The sequence below is a fragment of the Stegodyphus dumicola genome, chromosome 4, assembly GCF_044657685.1.
Source record: "Stegodyphus dumicola isolate Sdum_Otavi_A_Nest chromosome 4, ASM4465768v1".
Classification (NCBI taxonomy): domain Eukaryota; kingdom Metazoa; phylum Arthropoda; class Arachnida; order Araneae; family Eresidae; genus Stegodyphus; species Stegodyphus dumicola.
In genome coordinates, this window is record NC_140771.1 from 35,438,284 (window position 1) to 35,461,320 (window position 23,037).

Consider the following 23,037-nt stretch of genomic DNA (forward strand, 5'->3'; position numbering starts at 1 on the left):
ATAGCATGATGCTTAGGAGATCTGCCTGAGAATACAGTTCTGCACAGTTTGAAGTTTTTTTCTGTCAGATTTACAAGAATACGTCCAGACTGGAAAGGTATATCATAACATGTGCAGCAACATGAACTTATAAATGAGTAACTTATAAATGAGTGAGAATAGATAGAACGCTATTTTGAGCAATTAAGGAATACAGTTTAGCTTTACAAATTCAAAGCTTCTGGAGAATAGAGTGTATGTGTGAGGTCCAAGTGAGAAAATTAGTGAGGATCAGCACCGAGATAAGGGACTTGCTTAGCCCAAGGCAGAGTTGTTCCATACAAATGCAGATGCTGTTGAATGTTCTTTTTTAGTCATTTTACACTTACTTTGAAATATATTACCCATAAAGATACGGATAATGCTATGGATCATTATTTTACATGTTTTCAATTTTTATAGTATTTTTCTGAAATACCATACTCAAGAAGTTCATATGATTTTGAAGCTTTCTCAATCCTTATGCTATTCATAACTTTAAATTTTCATAAAAGTTTTAAATGTTTATTTTAAAATTTTCTTATAGTTTCCGAAACACTAATTAAATAAATAAAGACATGAGAAACAAATTCTGGTGAAGTTTTTAAAACACAAATTTAGAAAGAAGTCCATTAAAGAATAACTCGAATTATATTCAGATGCAGTAATGAGTTATGGATTTCATGACACATATTTTGCAAGGAGGAAAACTTCTGAGTAAGAAAGGGAAAATTGGAATTTAGCTAGTGTTTTCCTGAACTCTTAAAAATGTAAATTAAAATGAGATAATCTACATTTCTTTAAAAAGCAGTAAATATGCACTTGCATATTATTTTTGGTTAAGATGTTAATGTATGCATAAAAAAAATGGTTATTACATACCGATTTAAAGTTTTTTTTTTTTTTTGGTACTTTTCCATTTTGCCGACGCAGGTGATAAAGTCGCCAATAATGGTACAACTGATGCCAAACGGAATATCCTTGCTGGTAACCTTTTACACCTCATTTTCAAAACAAGTCACAGCCATTTCTTATCAGATTGATTGGTTCTTTCAATACTGGCATACAATTACATAGAATTTTTATCAGATAGTACAATTTTATGCCCTAAGACCATTCACAGTAATTAAGTCAATTAGAATGCAATCACACCACTGACCCGAAGGTGAAAATATAGAAGAGACGAAGTCAAGGGTTAAATTCATCAATTCTAATGAGAATACATTAGCGAAGTAAAGCACTGTGGTTTTACATAATTTCTGAGATAATTAGATTCGGTTGATCTTTGGATTATGGTAACTTGGCGATTTTTTGGCGAAAATTTGGCAACCAACTCTGCTACAGCAACCCTCTATTTTTTTTTCGCCGCCATTTTGTCTTCACGAAGTAAAGACATGTTTCTTTTCTTTTTATTTACTGAACACTTTTTCCAACAATCTACTAGCCGAATTACACTTATGCTAGAAATTTTATGTAACAAAACTACTTAATCATGACAAATATTAACTGCAAAATTGCGAAAAAGTGCACAATCGCAAACTCCTTGCGCGTTTTTCAGAATAGCACATACACATAAACCATGTACACGTCAACTTATTTTTACTTAAAAAAACATCCCAGAATTGCACAAAAATGGCATTGCGCACACTCTTCACTATATCCATGTACACTGCTTTTTTCTCATAAATTAGAAAAATTACACGAAATGCATGAAAATTTTATGAATCTTTAAATCCGGTAAAAAGAACATATATGAAATTACCTGATCGCAAAAAGTATATACCCTTTCCAAAGATGAACATTTCCACGTATAAAATAAATAAAATATCCAAAAACTTTTACCTCTAAATTATCTATTATATTATAAACGTCACCAACGAATTCATACCGCAAACATTACAAATGGTTACAAATACTTAGTGTCAAATATTTAAATTACTTCCATGCACGTTTACTTCAACTGAAACGTATACCAAATTCCCACAAACATAAAATTCACAAAATAACTATCATTTAATTAAAATATCACTAAACCATGTACATGTTGACTTATTTTTACTTAAAAAAACATCCCAGAATTGCACAAAAATGGCATTGTGCACACTCTTCACTATATCCATGTACACTGCTTTTTTCACATAAATTAGAAAAATTTCACAAAATGCATGAAAATACTCAACGTATTCTACTCAAACGTATTCCAAAATACTACAAACATATAACTCACAAAATCACGATCATTAAATTAAAATATAATTAAATTAAAAAACACTACTTAAAATATAAGCACATACATTAAATTAATAAAAATTAGATTACAATCCTAATTACTTTAAACTAAATCATTGCTAATAACAATTTTCCAATAATATCATATTAATTTATTTACTCCTTACATTTAGAACAATGCATAAAAATAATATCCTCAAATGATTAAAAATACTAACTTACCTAATCTTCAGAATCTTCATTACGTGGCACGCACACTTCCACTATTTCACACAACACACAATGAAGCTTAATACAAAATAATATAGTACTACAGTTTTCCAAATTACCCCCCTTTTCCGATTAAAGAACTGTAATTCGTCCATTAATGTCACATGACATATCTCATGATCTCTCATTTCCCTCACACAAAATAATGCATAATCGGAACTGAGTACTTCTCACATTATTACCAAAGTCCTAGGTAGTAACCTTTATCGCCTCCAAAATGTCGCCAAACTACCAGTTACCATATTCCAAAGATCAGCCGATTTTTGTAGCGTAGTTTACGTGAAATGAGATCACTTGGGATCATGTGATATGAGCCGGCAAATCAGGATGTTGCACCATGAAAGCATAGTAAATTCTTAAATTAATGTCTTTTTACAAAGTTTAAAACGATATTAAAATGTTCATGCCTTCAAAATAAAAAATTCTTAGATCTAACATTTGTTAACAAATTTTATGTGTATACTGTATATGTTGTCGCCAATAAAGTCCGCTTGGCGAGATTTGCTCCGGCGAAAAAGTACCTTTTTTTATATATATAAATTAGAGTTTTTTTTTTCACTCACAAACCAGAGAAATATCAGAAATTTATTAACAACCAAGAATTTTTATTTATTCAATAAATTAATAGATGTATTTAAAATTCTTATTTCACTGTAAAATTTATTTCATTTTAATAGTTTATTAAATAACTAGTTTCACAAGCACAAAATTTGCTTGACTCCAAAGTATTATTTAAGCATAAAAACCATATTTTATAATAAACTAAAGAAATCTCCAAGCAAATATCTTTATAATCTTTACCTTCCAGGCAGTTCTCTTAGAGCTCTTTCATACAACAAATTTATTACTTGTTTTGGTGCATCTTTTTTGAATTCAATATATCTCAACCAGTGCTTTACAGAATAAGGATTTCTAAGAATTTCTTCTTCATATGGAATATCATCATCATCCTATAAAACAAACCAATCAGAGAAACTTAATATCCAATATAAATATCATTCAGGTAAAATAAATAAATGTCCACAGAAATAACATCAATATGAAAAAGTTTGATAAATTTATTAGAAATATGGTATCAAGAAACTTAAAAATATAATTTCCATAGCTAGCTTTTGAACTGTTACGTTGTGGCATAAAAATTTAAACTAAACATTCCAATTTTTATTGCATACTGCAGCAAAATTGAGATATAACTGCAAAGATATGAAATATCAAGAATACTGCAAGTTGGTTAGAGTAGACTGAAGAGTGCCCCTTGCATTATTGTGAAGTTGTTGCTTCATTTATGGTAACCTGAGTACTTGAATGTTATGGAAACCATATTATGACGTAATCGGTTGCATGATCGGAAAAGATTTGCAAGGTCTTGTGGTGTGTGTTGGTTAGGAAGTGCATTGCTTGTTTTGTGGTTTAGACGGTAGAATAGCTGAATGTGGTAAGATTAATTTGAAGTTTCTATACGATTTAGAATGAAAGGGGAAAAGAGCATTAATTGACTGGGATATAAATAAAGGTTCACTTAATAGCTTTTATAAGTTATTGTATGTATTTTATTATTGTATGTAGGAAAGAAAGAAATATGGTCCAACATTGGAGGATACCAGCACTACAGAGGATGCTTTTTACTCTTATCTTTGTGAATTTATGTGGCAATGCCAGTATATAGATTCTAGTTTAGATAATTTTAAGAAGTTTTTAGATACTGTTAAGGAATTTTGTTTGACTGAAGACAGGGAAATTTCTAAATACGGAAGCGGATATTTCCTTTGTGCAATGCTAAAATGAATTTCCTTTTTTATGTTATTTCATTTTTTATTTAAAATGTGGTTTATTGAGATTATATATTTTTTGTTAGCTACTCCTTTGAACTTTTAAGTGAAAACAGATCGATGTGTACACAAACAAAATCAAGGGAGTGTGCAATTCTCCGATGTTTTTTTAAGTGGAAATAGGTCGAAGTGTACATGGAAAGTCAAAGGAGTTTGCCAAGTTTGTGCAATTCTCTGATGTTTTTTTAAGTGAAAATAGGTCGATGTGTACATGAATACAGAGTTTGTACAATTCTTTGCACAAACTTGGTAAGTTGTGTAGTGGGGATTTTGGGGCCAAAAAAAATGGCAACAAATTTCACTTGCAGGCATGTAGTGGCAATACTGAAGGAATAAATTTGACATCTAATTTATTAATGCCATCATCTTGGCACAATTTGATGCTTTTTCACAGAAGAAAGTGTATAATGATATACCAGGCATTTCAGTAAAAGTTACTTATCCAATGCAAGTTAGAAATTTTGGCAATGTTTTTAAAAGGATTGCGGAACTATAGATATTTATCATAGGTCAGTAAACATTATCTACATATCAAAAGCAAACACAATTTAGCAATTAAAAATGTTAAATTTTTATTATTTAATAAATGTCTGCTGTATATATAGGTTTTCCCCATGTACACAGCAATCTGCTGTACAAATTTGCCACTGTTACCCCTTGGCATGATAATGATCATCCAATTAAGAACAGTTAAATACTGAAGTATGCAAATGGTGATGTAGCTTGACTCATGAATTGTTGTGTGTATGTTTACAAGAGTTTGACTTTCTGAAAATTTGGCAACTTTCTGCATTAATATGAAAGTACCTAAATTTGAAAGTGGTAAATGTATATTTACAGGTACCCCTTGGCAAAACTTGGCGATTTTTGGCGATACATAGATACCCAGTTTGTGCAATTCTTCGACTTGTTATTTTGGCTTATGTAGTGCCGATTTTTGCTGCTACACAAAGCCAAAATAACAAGACAAAGAATTGCACAAACTCGGTATACATGTACACATCGACCTATTTTCACTTAAAAAAAAAAAAATCCTAGAATTGCACAACTAGGCATTGTGCACTCCCTTGACTTTGTCCATGTACACATCGAATTATATTCACTTATAAAGTCAAAGAGCAGCCAACAAAAAAAAAATATATGGTTAGAGTTGACTTTAAGGTTCCCCTTGTATTATCGCGAAGTTGTTTCATTTATCGCCAAGATGTTTTGTTTATCGCCAAGTTGTTGTATTATTTATGGTAACCTGACTAGTTGAATGTTATGGAAACCCTATTATGGCACAATCGATTGCATTATTCTAGGAAGTTTTGAATCATGGGATGTTTTGCAAAGGCTTTTCTGATGTGTGTTGCTTAGGATGTAAATTGCTTGTTTCATTGTTTAGATGGTACAATGGCTTAATGTAGTAGGATTAATTTAAAGTTTCTGTACGATTTGGAACGAAAAGGGAAAAGTGCATTAATTGAGTTAATTAATTGTGTAAATGAAGGTTTACTTAGTAGCCATAGTCTGGAACTACATAGTATATTTTTGACTCTTATTTTTGTGAATTTCTGTGGCCATGCCAATATATGGATTGTATTTCAGATACTTTTAGGAAGTTTTTGGATGCTATTAAGGAATTTTGTGTGCCACTGACTGAAGACGAATGAATTTCTAAATGAGGTAAGGAGATTTTTCCTTCGCGTAGTGCTAAAATACATAACAGATTTTTCCTTTTTTGTTATTTTATTGTTTGGTTTAAAATGTAGTTTAATGAGATTATGTATTTTTTGTTTGCCTCTACTGTAGAATTGGGTGCTCCTTTGACTTTTTAAGTGAAAATGAAAATATATTGATGTGTACATGGACAAACTCGAGGGAGTGCATAAAGCATAGTTTGTGCAATTCGGGGACTTTATTTAATTGAAAATAGATCGATGTGTACATGGATAAAGTCAAGGGAGTGCTCAATGCCATTTTTGTGCAATTCGGGAAGCAATTCTTTGACTTGTTGTTTTGGCTTGCGTAGCGGCAATTTTTGCACCAAAAATCACCTCTACGCAGGCCTAAATAACAAGTCAAAGCATTGCACAAACTCGGTATCCATGTACTGCCAAAAATCGCCAAAGGGTACCCTAAAATATACTTTTACCAAATATATAATCTCAATAAACTACATTTTAAAACAAAAATGAAATAACATAAAAAAGGAAATTTATCTTTGCACTACACAAAGGAAATACCGTATTTATGCGAATCTAATGCGCCATCGAATCTAATGCGCATCCCCATTTTAAAACTTTAAATAATTAAAAAACTGTTTGTCGGCGAATGTAATGCGCATCAATGGTATGAGGAATTTATTGAATCTTATTTTATACAACAATGGATTTGTATATAAACTATCAATCAATGGTATGATAATTTTATTTAAATTTAGATACCATATTTTATACAACAATGGATTTATACATAAAGTAACAGAACACAGAATTAACCTATTAGTGGGCTATTGTTATGTGAAACAATCATTGTTAATTACCACTACCGTATATACGGTACATATCGTAAAGTATGAACATGAAATAAATGGTAACATTTCTATCTAGCTAACAGTTTCTACAATCAGTGATTAATAGTAAACGTCTTTATTCACTATTTTCATGATAACTTTTTTAGTCCCCTTCTCCGTAATGGTGTAGTTACGAGGCGTATCAAACCAAATTGGCGTCTCGTCAGCGTTGCCAATTTGCCCCATTGAAAAATTCTTTTCCTTCCGAAGTGTGATGACATACCGCTAAAATGTTAGTAGTTTTCCCTTAAAATCTGCAGGAAGCTTTTGGCATATTGTTGTACAGCGTCTTAGAAATAAGCCCATCCGCTTCATAAACCGATCCACCCATCGACGGCTAGCTTTAAACTCTTGTTTCGGTATTCCAAGAACTTCAGGCTCCTCTTTTGCTTTATTTCTTATAGTGTCGCTAGTCACAGGTTGTCCATTCTCTCTCCTTTCACGTACAAATTCCAAAACGTTTTCTTCAATTTTACGGTCTCTTCCTTTTGCGAGGGCCAGTGAATTTCTTTCTACTAGTTTTAGTTGCAAACAGTGCCAATCTCTGTTGCCGCCACAAGCGAACATTGCTCTCAGCTACGTTGAACTCTCTCCCAGCCTTTCTATTGCCATTTCTTTCAGGATAAAAAATTACTTTACGTTTGAAAGTAGCGTCATATGACATTCTCCTCTGCTTGCCCTCCATTTCGTGACTACGTACTCTGCAGTATGCAATAATGTGTCAACGATAAATGTAATGGTAAATGTAGTCGAGAAATACAGTAATCCATTGTTACGATTTAAATTCGGTTGACGTCATCGGCGAACTTTGCACTCGAATCTAATGCGCCATCGAATCTAATGCGCACCCCAATTTTGAGTACTACATTTGGTCAAAAACAATGCGCATTAGATTCGCGTAAATACGGTATCCACTTACCTTTTTTTATGAATTAGCACTTCTTCAGCCAAACAAAATTCCTTAACAGCATCCAAAACTTATCTAAACTAGATAAGTTTACTTACTCGAATACTAGAAACTTACTCGAATTTGAACCCACATTAAAATAAAAGTGTTCAGCAATCTTACCATTCAGCTTCACCTGTTCCACTTCCTTGAAAATTAGCAAACAGCTTTTATTTTCACAATCTGACAATTCTCAAATGACCAAAATTTTGAAAAAAAAAAAAAAGCTAAGAAAAAGCATATAGAACTAGATTTAAACTGTGATTAATAAAATACGGCAGTGATTACAAACAGTTACAAAAGCTAATTAATTACTTATAATGATTGCCATTAATAATTATCATTCAGAAAACTAAAGAATTTTATTACTGAAAATACAAAATACTAAATCATAAAAAATTATAGTGTTCAGAAAATAACTGGAGAAATGAAAATTCTTTCATATATACACTCTATAACATAAAAATCTACGTACTAAGAAGTAGTTGTCTGATGGAAACAAAAATTGGTGGATAGGAAGATTAGGTACAGAATAGAAAACGATTAAAATTTCAGAACAATTGAATGATTTATTTCTGAGTTACATAGTTACAAAGTAATGAGCTCAATAAGGTATTGACCCAACTCTACCCAGGATGCAAGCTGCCACATGGCATGGCATAGACTGATAAAGCTCCCAGATGGTCTCCTGCAGTTATTTCTTGCCAAATTTGCTCCAATTGTCAGGCTAGGTCATCAACATTCCCTGGTAAATACAGTTGCCTTCCTATCATATCAGATATGCTTGATGGGAGAGAGATCTGGCTGACCAAGGAAGTGTTTGGCAAGCTCTAAGACTGTTCATAGCAACACGTGCCATATGTGATCTGTCATTATCTTGCTGAAAAATAAGGCCAGGGTACTGCAAAAGGAACAGTAGCAAAACAGGTCTCTGAATGTCTTCAATGTATCGCTGTGCTGTGTGCCCTCTAATGACGTCCAAAGTGGTCCGGTTATCAAGGGAAATGGCACCCCAAACCATAACTTCTGGTTGAGGGCCTGTGTGTCGTGCAATAGTGAAAGCAGGGTCAGTACACTGCTCTGGGCATCTCCAGACACATCTTCGATGATCGTCATGACGCAGTTGGAAACAGGATTCGTAGCTAAAGACTATACATCCCCAGTCAGCATCATTCCAACATGTTCGAGCCAAGCACCACTGTAATCCGGCTTGACAGTGTGCAGGCGAGAGTGGCAGGTGGTGTAATGGTCGGTATGAGCATAGATTTTACTCTATCAGCCATCTCTGAATGGTCATGGCACTGTGACAGCCAATCTGACAATCACTCTCCTCTCGATCTGTTGTGGCCTTAGGTCGACCCCTACCATCATGACAGTGAAATCTGCCATTGTCCACCCATTTTTGTCAGCATGTTCTAATCACCACATAGCTTCAACTCGTATGACAAGCGATTCTCCGATCTGCCCAACCTGTCTCTTTTAATCGACTGTTACGACCTCTTTCAAACTCTGACAATTGCTTGTAATGAGCTTCGAATCCTGTGGCAAAGCATTTTTCTCAGTTGTTGAAAGGTATCCTAAATCGCAATACAACAGAAATTTTCAACAACAGTTTGAGAACAGCTCTTTATATACACCTGCTGGATGCACAGTTCGATGCGCTGGAGATCACACCATTCATTCATTGGACACCAATTTTAATCATTTGCATATTTGGGCAAAACATTTATGAATATGAAATTTCAAAGCAAAAAGATGATTCCTTCTTGGTGCATCACTGTTTTTGTTATAGAGCGTATCGCTTTTATGTAGCAACATTCATACGAAAATATGCAATTTTGTATGGACTCAACAAGCAAACCCCACATGCACACAGTATTTAAGACAAAACTATCACACTTTGTCCGCAAAGATGATTGGAATACAACAAAAAGAAAGCATAAAAAAATGTCAACACCGGATTTTAAAACAAGAATTGTCATGAACATGATTACATGGAGAATTATTAGCAGTCTAGTGGTCAAGAATTTGACCCATTTTAAAACTTTAGCAATTTCTACTAAGATACCTGCAACACTGCATATACTTTATTCTTGTTCTTGATTTCTGTTGAAAAGGCACACATATATATTAGCTCAAATAGCTCAAAACTTTCAAAATAAGATAAACTATGAAATTATTTGGCAGTTTTCAGGTAACCGGCCCTAGGCGATTTGTTGACATCTCGGAAGAGAGTGCATGTGCGCCAGATTATGGTAACCCTGACAAGCGTTACAACCCTGCAACCCACTCAGGGAATTTTCCTGAAGGACGAAAAGGGATTTTTTCTGTTTACATAGATTTAGGGAACGTTACAGTAAGACAAAATAGAAGTTGGAAAATCGCAAATCCTAATTAAATCATATTTTCGCAAATCGTTATCGGGTGTTAATTTCAGTTGAAAAAATAAAGCTCTATTCTGTTTACGGAACGTTAGTGGTAAGATAATCGCAAATCCTAATTAGTTCATGTTTTCGCAAATCGTAATCGGGAGTTCATTTCAATTGAAAAAATAAAGCTCTATTCTATTTATTCTACGTTTCCTAGTCTATTTATTTCTACCTTTTGTAAAATAAGGTAGTTGCATGACCCCCCCCCCCGAAAAAAAATCACAAATATAATTAGTTCATATTTTCGTAAATCATTATCAGGAGTTAATTGCAATTAAAAAAATAAAGCTCTATTATATTTATTTCTACCTTTTGTAAAATAAAATAGCTACCTCAGATTCTAAGTTTATGTAGGGAAGAAGGACCAGAAAGGTAAAATACAACTTTTTACTTAAGCTTAATGCTCCTAAAATATATTAGAATATATACAGGTGACACTTGTATATTAAAGTGGCCACCATAATAAAATAAGCTGATTGAATTGCCAATTTTGTAACATGTAACTTTTAAATATTGCAAGGCTCTGTCTTGCTTTAATAAGGCTGCTTATTTTATTTCACACATTTTTACCTGTAGTTAATTTGTATTTGAAATTGTGAATAATTCATAAAATGCTGGTTCCAGGCTCTGTCTGGTGAACAAAATCTGTGTCTATACATAAGAATTAGCTTTAATAAAATAAGTAGCATCAAAGTCTAATAATTTATGCTAATTGCTCTAAAAACCCCTTACTTTTCTTCAAAACAGCACTTGAGTTATTAATTGTGTTAACAGTTGTTCAGTTGTAACAGTTGTTCTACATTTTTATGCACAGTGCTGTTACTTTCACTCTTTGGTTCAAAAAAGTGAATGGAATTATACATTCTGAAAATTAGTTCACAGCAATAATTAATCTTTTACTCGTATAAAATTAAATTTTCATAATTTAAATTTGAATTAGCTTTATGCGAATGAGAAAATTTGTTAAATTCTTATGAAATGTATAATATTTTTAAACAAGTGCATTTTTAGCCACTGGTTCTTTTTAACTTAAATTCATATGCATTGTTTTGTATGCAAGATAAATAGGTATTCTTCTGTTATCAGGACAAGATTCAGAATTATGTATATATGCATGTATGGATGGATCGATGTATGTGTGTGTAAGTGCATACATGCATATATATATATATACATATACACATGCATACACTTCTGAAACTGATCCCAATAACAAAACAGTAATAATAAATAACATCCTGACTACTGGGAATCTGAGGTCAGAACTTTCATTAGTTGCACCTATCACATAACTTCAGAGATATAACTGTATTATATTTTAGTACTTAAATATTAACTTGTTAAAGTTAAAAAGTAGCAAAGCTGAAGAATGCAAATGTGATATATTTCTTAACAATTATGTACAGTAATCGCTCTTTAATAATGGTTTTGATTATCTGCAGAAGAAAGAAAACAAAAAAAAGGTTATGAAAATTAGTTTGTTGAATTGAGATTAGCAAAATGATAAAGATTTATTTGCTTATGAATTATTTCTACATATAACTGAAATTTTATGATATGTGCTTGTTGGCTTCAGTTGTAAATAGTACTGTTATTATGACAGTTTAACTCTGGATATTCACACCATGTTACCTCAAATTGGAACTATAGAATAAAGCACAGTAAAAAAATGTTGGGAGGTCATAAATAAAATAAACACAGAAATTTACTCAAGCCATTATTATTGTGAATGAATAGAACAGCAGCTAGCAAATTTATTATAATTCACAATTAATGTTCAAATTGTCATTATTGAGAATAATGTTCATTTTTGTCAAAGAGAAAGTAAACAGTGTTAAGCTGGACAGTTTTTACGATAGAAATATTAACTGAAATGCAAAAGAACAACAAAACTATAAATTTAACCTTATTAATATTTTTATTCATTTCAGTTTTATCATTAAACATGTTTATTGCTTCTGTATCATGCAAATAGACTGGCTACATGGACGTTTTCATAATTTTCTCTATGTATGATATGAATTTATGCTTTCAAAAAGCTAATCTAGTATTATCAGTCACTTCCTAATTAAAATGCATTCAAAAAGCTAATCTAGCATTATCAGTCACTTTAAAGTCCCAGTACTCAGTTAATTTAGCATTTGTAGCATCAGTGTTTTTATATTATACTACAAGTGTTATTAATATTTTAATTTAGTGCTGCATTTTAATAACTTTAACATTTATTTTGTTCAATAAATAAATGAAATAAAAATATAAATTAAATTATTACAATTCTATTTTGTAATTATTATGCAAATTGTTTCATGTTTATGATTTTTAACGCTTCCAGCTGATTTAGTGAGCAGAAACAGTAGACTAGTATATATGGAGGAGCTGTCAGCGAAGTTATGCAACAAAATTATTCATCCTGCTGTCAGTGTCATTCTAGTGTCATTAAGCTGTAATCACCCAAGGTCAACAACTTCAGAGCAAATAGCTAAACCAAGCAAACCAAACGACATTCTAAAAAGAAACATCAGTCAAAATAAAAACTTAATACCTAAATCTTGATAAATCAGACAATTAAGCCACAAAACATGCATACCAATTTTTCAGTTGCTAGATGGCAATACACTGACTTATAGTGTCCTTCAATGAAATCATTTTAAAGCAAGCTTATCAGATGATAAGCAAAAGTATTGCATCATTGGATGTAACAGTATGGTAATGATTGCATTGCTGAATAGTTCCTACAGTAAGCCAACTGTAATGTCTCAGAGTGCTGTCACTATTAAAATTCTAGCTTATGTGTTATTACTTCATATTGATCAAATTAGATTCCAGAGTGAATGCTTTCTTTATATAGAACTATATAAATGTAGAAAATCTGAGAAGTTAATTTCATATGGAAAGCCTTCATACGAAATTGATAGCATATAGTTCAATTCATATATGGTCTGTGAAAATAATTGCCATTGAATCTAGATTTAATGCATCATGATTCATGATGAAATGTGATTTGAGACAAAATTTCTTAAATTAGAAAATACCAAAACAGATAAATAGGAAATGAAAGATGAAATTTATGTATTTTATACTGAAATGAAGATCTCGGTAAATTAGCTGTATGCAAAGTTTAATGATAGATTTTTTTGTGCTAAAATGATGTGCTGTGAAAATTTTATTTTTATTAACATTTATAATTTTTTTCCAAGGTGTCTATGTTTAAGCTATTTTAGATTTTTTTTTTTTTTTTCTCTTTCTATTATTAAAAAATGTCTTCTTTGTCATCATTACATTCAAATCCATCTCATAACCATTTTAAAATGAAGGAAATTTCTTTCTTTTCAATAGTTTCAGAATATTTTCACAAAATATAATTATAGAAGAAGTGAACTGATACATTTATAATTATATGTCTATATATAAAAAAAGAATTTTTAAGAAAGATTCTTTATTTCACAGTAGAGACATTTACTATGAGATATGTAATATTAGTTGAACTTATTTGTGAAAGGAATATTTAATCAAACTATATTTAATATGTTTTAATAAAAATCACTGTAATTTTAAAAGTTGTTGAATTTAAAAGGAAGGCGGGGAAACTGCTGTTATTTCAAAACTCTTACAAAATAATTCTTTATTCTTGTCTGTGATTGTATGAGAAAGAAATAATCATCTGTTTATTTTTTGTAATGGTAGGAAAATTATCTGTGTATTTAATATAAAATTGTATGCATGTAAATAAATTTTTTAATTTATTATTTTAATTGTGTTAGTTTCAATTTTTATTCATTAAATTTAATATATATATTTAAAATTCAGCTAAATTTTATTAACAAGGACTTTAATTGTGGATAAGTATTTTATATTTCATCCTGTCAAAAAATTTAATTTCCCTTTTGTGGTAGTTTTTCATACAGCTCTCATTTCCTGTTCAATAGTAAATATTGCATACTTATAATTTTATAAAAGATGCTTCTCTGCCCTGGAAAAAAAAAAGGGACACAGATACACTATTAATTTAAAATTCATATATAAGAACAACATGAAAATTAACATTAGTCAATGGAACGAAAAAACACATATGTCTTCAATAGAGGTGCTGTGGTGTATTTAATTATGGCAAGCTGTGGTGTATTTAATTATGGCAAAGTGCACTAGGGCTATCTGCCTAAGGGGAGGGATGCCTTCGTGGAGGACTTTGTAAGGGAAACTGGCTCATATACATGTTACACATGGGGAAAACCACTAAAACACCCATGCAGCCAGCCCGTTCGCGGAATTCGAACCTCGGACCGAACTACCAGCGACTTTACCGCTCGGCCGCTGGTGGGCCTCTTCAATAGAGGACAACATATATATAATTCATTTATCCCATTAGCTTCTTTACCCGATAATAAAATTCTATTTTTTTAATGAGTGAAAAGTCATAAATAAAGCTAATGGTGCCTTTTAATGTAGTATAAGTAATCTTACTCTTCAGAGATAATATTTTTTTAACTCTATATCATTCGATTTTAAAATAAGCATAAATTTGTTTTTACTGTTGTTTTGTTTATCGATATTTATTTCAACATTCACATATCTGCAATTTCCTTCTCAATTTTTTAGAATATATTACGCATTTTTCTTTATGTACATTATTTATAACTTTCCTATTGTCTTTTGTGGATTCTAAACTGACTCTGAATGAGGGAAATTTCCATCATTAAATATTTCCTATTAGCTTACATAACATATAAAAATACACATATACAGAATGTTTGAGATAGGTTTTTATGTTTAGTAAATTGACGTTCTAAGGATGGAAGAGCTGTACAAACATAAAATGTAATTTTCTAAAATCATTAAGTTTGTCAAAGCAAGAAATATGCCAAACATGCAAAATCCTATCTGCAGTAGCCGACCTAGTTATTTAGGCTCAGGATGAAAATCTCACTAGCCCCTCACCCTTATTATAATACAATCAAAAGTCTTTAATACGGACATCCATAATCCGGAATGATCTAAAATCCGGACCTCAAAGCTACAAACTTTCGGCGCATGCATAAACGCAACTCATGCTCATATACGTTTACGCATGCGCATAATACACTTACGCATGCACGTTTGATGTATAACAGATGGTATAAGCTAAGCTAAAATTATCTATTTCAGTTAATGTTGCAGATTGCGTTGTTCCTTAATCTTCTAATTGGATCCGGCTTATTATTTTTTTTTTTTTTTTGCAGACTGTTAGAGCAATTTTATAAAACTAAGCTTGAACTTTCGATTATGTCAAAAAGAATTTCCGATTCTGGAGCTGCCAAAGGATCAACAAAGCAAAAGCATGTTTCGATGTCCATCAAACAAAAAGTGGAATCGCTGCAAAAAATGGATAAAGGCATATCTTTTGTTTCTCTAACCATTCGGAAATCTGTTTATCAATTTCATGCTGCTCTGCCTGGGGGGGGGGGGAGTTGCGGCACACAATGAACTCGAAGTTGATCTGTCAGCACTATCCTTATCTTCAGGGAGATGTTTTTTTTATTCGGCTTACAATTGCTTACTAAATGTAGTATTTCATCTCGATGTACTCCGTCTTTGATATGATTTAAATCAAATTTCTCGTCATTATAAATATCCCGAATACACATCAAATAGTTTTCTGGTTGCAATTTTCTAATTTCGACTATGCGTAATGTATGCTTTAAGCATGCACGCTTTGAAAGAAATGTTTAATAAAATAAACAAATAAAAATAAGGCTTTTTTTTTTTTTTTTTTTTTTGTAAATTTTGATGCCCTTTAGATCATAATTGCTCTTTATTTGATAAATTATGGTTTCATATTTTTAATTTTATAATTTCTGCATGCCATCTTACCAGATGTAAACTGATTATCTATAATCCGGTAAAACTAATAATCTGGAATTGCCGAAGTCCCAACGAGTCCGGATTAAAGACTTTTGACTGTATAATATTTTTTTTTTTTTTTTTTATTTCCATTATGACATACGAATAACTTTGCTAAGTTCCCCATCTTAAGGGGATCATCTGTCACATGCATCAACAAAGTACAATTCATTTTTCTGCTATATATACAGGCTAACTCAAAAATCTATGATTAAGCTTTAAGAAACGTCAAGAAATAAATCGTATTTATACAGAACAACAAGGCCAAAAATGGAAAACAGATAAATCTGCATTTTGTGTCAGCACTCCTGGTAGGCACCTGGAGACCTTTCTCATTAAAACTGCAAAATATGTAGCTTTACGAACTCTTAACAAAGAATCTCTAAGGATTAGAGATTAGAGATTCTTTGTCAAGAGCTCTTTAGTTGCCAGAAATTGACTTCATGTAATGAATAGTTGACGGTAAAGAACGAGCCACCGTAAGAATATACGGGGAAAGTTAAAGAACGAGCCACCGTAAGAATTATGTACCATTAATATTATGATACACATATATACAATCATATGTGTATTATAATATTAATGTTTTTGCATTTACAAAAGAACTTGTGTGAATGAACATGCACCTTTCAGGTTAAGAATGTAGAATGCCAAATGGTGAAGATCAAACCTAACACTTGGCATGTAGGAGGATGGGCCGTATGTTATAGAAGCTGTATATAGCTAATGTCAAGATTAAAATGCAGTTGTGTGTCTAAAAGAAGTATCTAGAATTGGTGTATATTATGCAGCTAGCCTTTTCTTAATTTCATCTGCAATGTGTCCAGTTATTGTGATGTATGGTATTTTTAGCAGTGGCTCTTTATGAGCACCTTCATAATGGTACCCAGATATAAAGGTAAACACACCTTTATAAAGATCGACCGATGTTCGAAAAAATAAAATTCTTCAAAACGGTGCCTTGTCAAAAGACGTGTGTTCCTTACAAAAATCAGTCTCTAATTTAAAAAAAATCCAACCTCCAAAAGGATACAAACACTTAAGGCAGGGGTATTTATGCAATGAAAACCATATTTGCAAATGTTGTTTTCATTTGCATTATAGATTGACGACGCAGGGGATGAAATTAATTTTCAGCACCTTTATGAAAAATAAGATCTTTCTACAAAAGCGCCCGTCACATTTCTGCAAATCGTATATTTATACAAATCCAGTGGAGTGAATTTGCATAACAGATTCGGAGATTTATTTCATCTCCTGCTTAATTAATTAATGAAAATAAAAATTGAACTTACATAAGGATGCACTCGAGAATAAAATACGATCTGTGTTAATGAAAGACTCTTTTCTGAAGTTAGAAAATGATACTCATCAGGGACGTATATCTTCAGGCAGGGGCATTCCTAACAAGGCCTTTTCAAGCAGCCGCCGATCTGCACATGGATGCAAGTACCTTTATGATGGACTAGTTATCAAACAGTCTTTGATTCTTTTTCCAGAGCACTTTTGATCTAGAATTTTGAAGATTTATTTATGGAGTCCTTTTCTTGTAAAGAGGTCTTCGCAATCCCAGCACAGACTATGGGTCCAGAAGAATGCACTGCTACTCAGTCACATACTACTTATTACCGCTTCACCATTTTAATATGCAAGTTGATGACTGTCTAATGAGTCTATACCTACTACTACCCAAACTAGGTACTCGGAATAAACTGCTTAACGAGTCTATTCCTACTACTATGCAAATTAGGTACTCCGAAGAATAAGATTTTTGCAGGCGAGATTTTATATGACTTTTAAACAATGATCCCATGACTCCACTGTTTGCGATTCCACCCCCAAGGGACTCCAGCTCATTTCATCACACATGCGAGTATTTAGTGAAACTTTTGTGAAGTGTTGAATTGGGGCATGGTGAACCGGTGTCGAAGTTCTCATAGACATTTGAGAGCAATGTGTATTAAATGCCTGTTGTTTCTAATGTAGGGCTTGCTGTAAGAACCTCAAAAGTTGCTACTACTGATCTACGAAATTGAAGGTTCCTTAAAATATTTGGCAATCCATGTGGAGTTGAGGACGGTGATGCATTACTGAAAATTAGCTAAAATTTTAAACATCACTTTTAAAACCTTGTAGGGATTTATATTTATTTTAACTAATAATTTAAAGTTTTATTTAAAAATTTCCTATAAGCCTTCATTCCCCTAATTGTCAGTGCCAGAATAGTTAAATATTGTAAATGCGTGCATGAACGCATGCAAATTTTCTATGTTGAAGGAAGTAGTTAAAAGCCGAGTTTTGGTAGGATAAGGAGAGAGTTGGGCTTTAGCTGGTGTCTCTGCCATAGGTACATTTGCTTACTGCTGGTTCAAGTGGCTTAATTGCATTGCTTTGCTGCCGCTAGCTTGGAAGGAGGTTGAAGTTCGGGATCTCGCTAAGCCCTGTAGGCTAGCTTATCACTTGTTAAACATTTCAACTTTTAATTTCAGTTACCTGACTTTCAGTCACAAGTTTGTTAGCATCAAGTTGACGCTCACACATTGTAAATTTTAAAGATTTAATAAAGGGTTTGAACCCTTCTTCTGTGTAGTTTCCTGATACTCCAACATACAGATAGAAGTTAACCCACCTGGACACTACAACCTTACTATTATATATGTCTATAAGTTTTCTTAATTGATCATCTTAGATTTATTTAATTGGGCCAAGACTCCATTTATACTGTGATAAATAGAAGACAGATATAATATTGATAAGTAAACCGGAACCATTCTAGCTTAAAGCTTATTAGCTAGAATGACATTTAAAAAAAATTACATTTTCCTTAAAAAGATTTTAAAGTTTCAAAGTTAAAATTTTTTATTCCAAAATTGTAATTTGGAATTGCAAATAGGCCGACAGACAAACATCATAGTTTATTAATAACAGATCGATGCTAGCTATCTACTTAAAGTATCGTCACGATTACTGTGCATTACGCGAAGTGCCCTGCTTTATAATATAATGTTATTGGGGCACTTCACATATAAGTAGAACTGCAAATAAGTTCCTGAAGGCAAGGGGTTAATTAGTATAACTGTTTGGAGCGAAATAACCTGTATCATTCTGTTTGAAATACTTTTATTTATTTTATTTTAATCAAATTAAACAGCAGTATTATTAATTATGAACTGTACAGATAAGACCTTAAATATTTGTTTCTAGAATGAGTACAAAGGTAGATTGTGAATAAACAAAAGCGTCTGAATATCAGAATTATGCAAACTAAAAAATAAATGTTGCCCAAAATTATTAACTTAACAATCTGAATTCATTGTTCACTGCAACCGTAACTAGTCGTTACCCGCCTTTTGGTGCTAAATTTGTGCGAACTATGCCTCGTGACGGAAAAAAATTGCTGCGCGCCTCGTGAGGAAAAGTAAGTTTTAATTTTAATACATTTTATTTGTATATATTTAAATTATACTCTAATATAAATTAACTTGTTGGAGGATGATACCAGAATAAAGTAAATACTTAACATCCTTACTTAATCTTTTATTAACGATACTAAAAGAATTTTTTTTTTAAACTTTTACTGTATGTTTTAAAACTTACAGTTTTCCTAGATTTATCAAAATAGTTTATAAATTTATTATTTATATAAGGGTACATTTCTTGATTGTTTTTATGACATATTTCTTTTAGTTTTAATGTATGAAACTGTATTTTGTAATGCTGTTTTCAACTACGCGATTTGCAGAAAATTCTAATTTTTTGCACTTTCTGTATTTCGATCTTAACACTTAAACATAAGAACTATACTTAATGAAACTTAAGTCTAAAGTGATTTCAGGCTTAAAGTATTTTTTAAAGCAAATATTACATATATTATAGTCATGTAGATCAATTAAGAATTATTAAATAATGGAAAAAACAAGAATATTAAAATTTTTATGTTTAGTTTATTTTGATCATCCACATTAAATTAATCGCACTGAATGCAATTTAAGTAATTTAATTTATATCACATAAACTTGTGCTCAGCATAAAATATTATAATCGTCAGAATGTCAGCATAAATTGGGGTAAGTTCAATTTTGTCTTGTTCTTTGCATGTTGCGTGTTTGGTAGTTCAGAATTGTTTTTCCTCTCCGAATTCCTACGGACAAGGATAACAATTTTGGCCGAAGATGGCGGCCGAAAAATCGCCAAGGGCCGGTTATCTGAAACGTGCCAAATGGCAAATTATTTTTATTCCGAATTTAACATTTCCCTTTTTTACTTATATGAGATTCTTGTAATTTGAAAAAATTCTGCTATGATACTGCTCAGCCTCAGAATAAATAAAATAACTTCTTTCAAGACGGATGTTAAAGAAGCAAATTTTCTTACAGTAATTAACGTAATTGGTTATTTAAATGATCTGAACAATGATCATGAGGTTTCTCTCCTATGAATATATAAATATTCTTGATAAAAACAAGCCCACAATTAAAATAAATCCTAAAAATTTGGCACCTGCACTGCGTTTGAATATCAAAATTAATCAGAATTCTATTAAATACCATCATGAATTATTATATTTTGAAAATTAATACATATTTTTTAAATTAATATAAGACACGCAACTTACTACAAGCACAGTTTGAGTATTTGAATCCATCACTAAAATCATTGGGAATTATCTATAATTTTTGGGTATACAAAGTAGACAAATGTCTTGTTTTTGCACCCAATAAGTCTTTCTGCAGGATACCACGATGGTTAGTGCATTATTGTTCAACGGCAGTATCTCCGAAAATTCTGATTTAAATTGACAGCTGCTTCAAAGAACTAAGAAATTACCAAAAAAATCCGTACCCTGTATATAAACCTACAGCAGCGTTCAAACGCTCAAATTTAGTTCGAAAGAATTAGACTCTATAATTGACCGAGCTATTGCGAAGGGCAATGTTGCCGGTTTCAAAATTAAAGCCCAAGGGCACTTGATATAAAGAAATCCGGACGTGGAGAAAATCTCAGATGAGAAAACGGAGAAAAGGGGAAGAAGAGAAGTACCAAAAGGAGCAAGACAATCCAATCGAACAAGTTCGCAAAACGTGACGAGCGATCATAGCTTTCAAGGAGGATCCAAGACAATTTAGTTCGAAATCGAGTCAATGGCTAGGCGGCAATTAGTAGCCAACCGGCAAGCGTATTTCCAAACCCTACCCCACTTTTTTTTCGAACACTTTCGTTTGTTTTACTGACGTCGCTGAATTTTGCGATAAAATGCAGCACATTTATTGCCGAGTATCACCTTCCAGATTTTTCATACTGTTAATGTATACATCAGCAGTGAATTATTCTCCTCTTTCCTCAAATACCCTACGGCGATAAACAATAACCATTCACTAAAGATTTTGCGTAAGTTCCCACTCATAATAATTTAAATTGCGAAAATCTCACAATTAGCACCTAAACACACTATTCAGCATCACAATTCTTTCAAAAGCGCGCCGTAGTAGTCAAAAGTGGGGTAGGCGTCTTGCCAGGTGAAACTAGTCGATATTTCCGTGACGTCAAAAATTCGAAAAGTGGGGTAGGGTTTGGAAATACGCAACCGGCAACCGCTACTTTAACGTTAGTTCAAAATGGCGAATTTCGCGATTATATACTGCAATCTGACGTAAAGGTTTGATTAACAGTTTTCTGAATCTTATTGGTTACTGAGCTCAACTGCGGAAACGAAACAACCAAAAAGTTCTAGACGCATGGACCTTATAAGAAATAGACTAACCCAAATGGCTTTTCTCCCTCTTCTGACGCTTTCCCGGCTGTCACCTTGATCACATCCGGAGGAGTAGGAACGACTTGCAGAAACTTACAATGGTTGGCTATTGCAGTGGGTATAATTGTCAAGAAAAAGTTGGTTGTAGCGCTTCATTTCACAAATTAGAATTTTTAGATATTTTTATTTTTGAAACAGATAGATTTTTTTAAATTTAGCATTTTTATCAAGCATAATTAACGTTCCAAATAATTATAAAGCTGTTGCATGCTTTCAGGCCTGGCTATTTTTTTAGCTTTTCCTATGCTGTAAAGAAATTTGTAACTACTTCTTTTAGAAAATAATATTTTAAATCTAAACTAATAGAAAAATTCAAACAAAGAATTTTCTCTTATAATTTTTATGCTTTTTATTGGTGTAAATAAGTAAAAAATACTAAAATACCTAAAAATGAATTTTTAAAAGTTTTTGCTTAAAATTTTAAGTTGTGCTGCTTTTTTAAGATTATAGGCGAATATTATAGCATATTTTATATAAAGGAGTTTTATTTCATTTATATTTCACAATACATCATAGTGATAAACACTTTTAACACCTTAATAATTTTTATACATTTATTCTAATTTCAAAATTGTAAACTGTAATAATTGATTGTGCTAACATTTTATAGTGATTATTTTTTTAATTTAATTCTGATTCTGCATAAGATTTTTTTATTTACTGTGAATTTAATTTATTAGCCCAAAGGGGTGGTAGTCGAAAAAGGCTATTAGTTTCGAAACGGCATTTTGTTCTGTTTCATTATAAACGTCCGTTTCACTTTGGAAATTGTTGCCACCAAATATTATCGCCTTGTATTATATTTAAAGAAATTTAATAATAAATAATCTGCATGAATACATGTATGTTTCTCGCATTGTGAAAAAACGACGGTATTTAGAGCCATCAAATTCTGAACAACGTAATCCTCCACCCAAACAGCCGAATTTCGAATTTGCTTTAATCCATTTCATATTTTGTAAAATTTTAATGAATTATTGATTAAGAAACTCAACGAGTTCAAAACGAGCAATGGCAACACTGTGCGGAAAATAACATTTTTATCTCCAGCGTGGAAATTCTAAAGATAT

The 23,037-nt window shown here is 31.9% G+C and overlaps 1 protein-coding gene across 2 annotated transcripts in view; it reads right to left on the reverse strand.

Annotated features, from left to right (window-relative positions):
* The window catches only part of fand (Pre-mRNA-splicing factor SYF1 fand), a 123,107-nt gene extending 102,206 nt beyond the window's left edge, over positions 1-20,901 (reverse strand). Inside the window, exons 1-2 of one of the 2 annotated variants that reach the window (XM_035368404.1) lie at positions 20,771-20,901; positions 3,319-3,467 (exon numbers count right to left, since the gene is read on the reverse strand). In XM_035368404.1, coding sequence (XP_035224295.1) covers positions 3,319-3,467; positions 20,771-20,812 — 191 coding nt within the window. In that variant the 5' untranslated portion in view covers positions 20,813-20,901. Of the gene's footprint in view, positions 1-3,318; positions 3,468-7,972; positions 7,991-20,770 lie in introns of those variants that run through there. The other variant, XM_085814722.1, reaches the window with a different exon arrangement.
* Between the last annotated feature and the right edge of the window lie 2,136 nt (positions 20,902-23,037).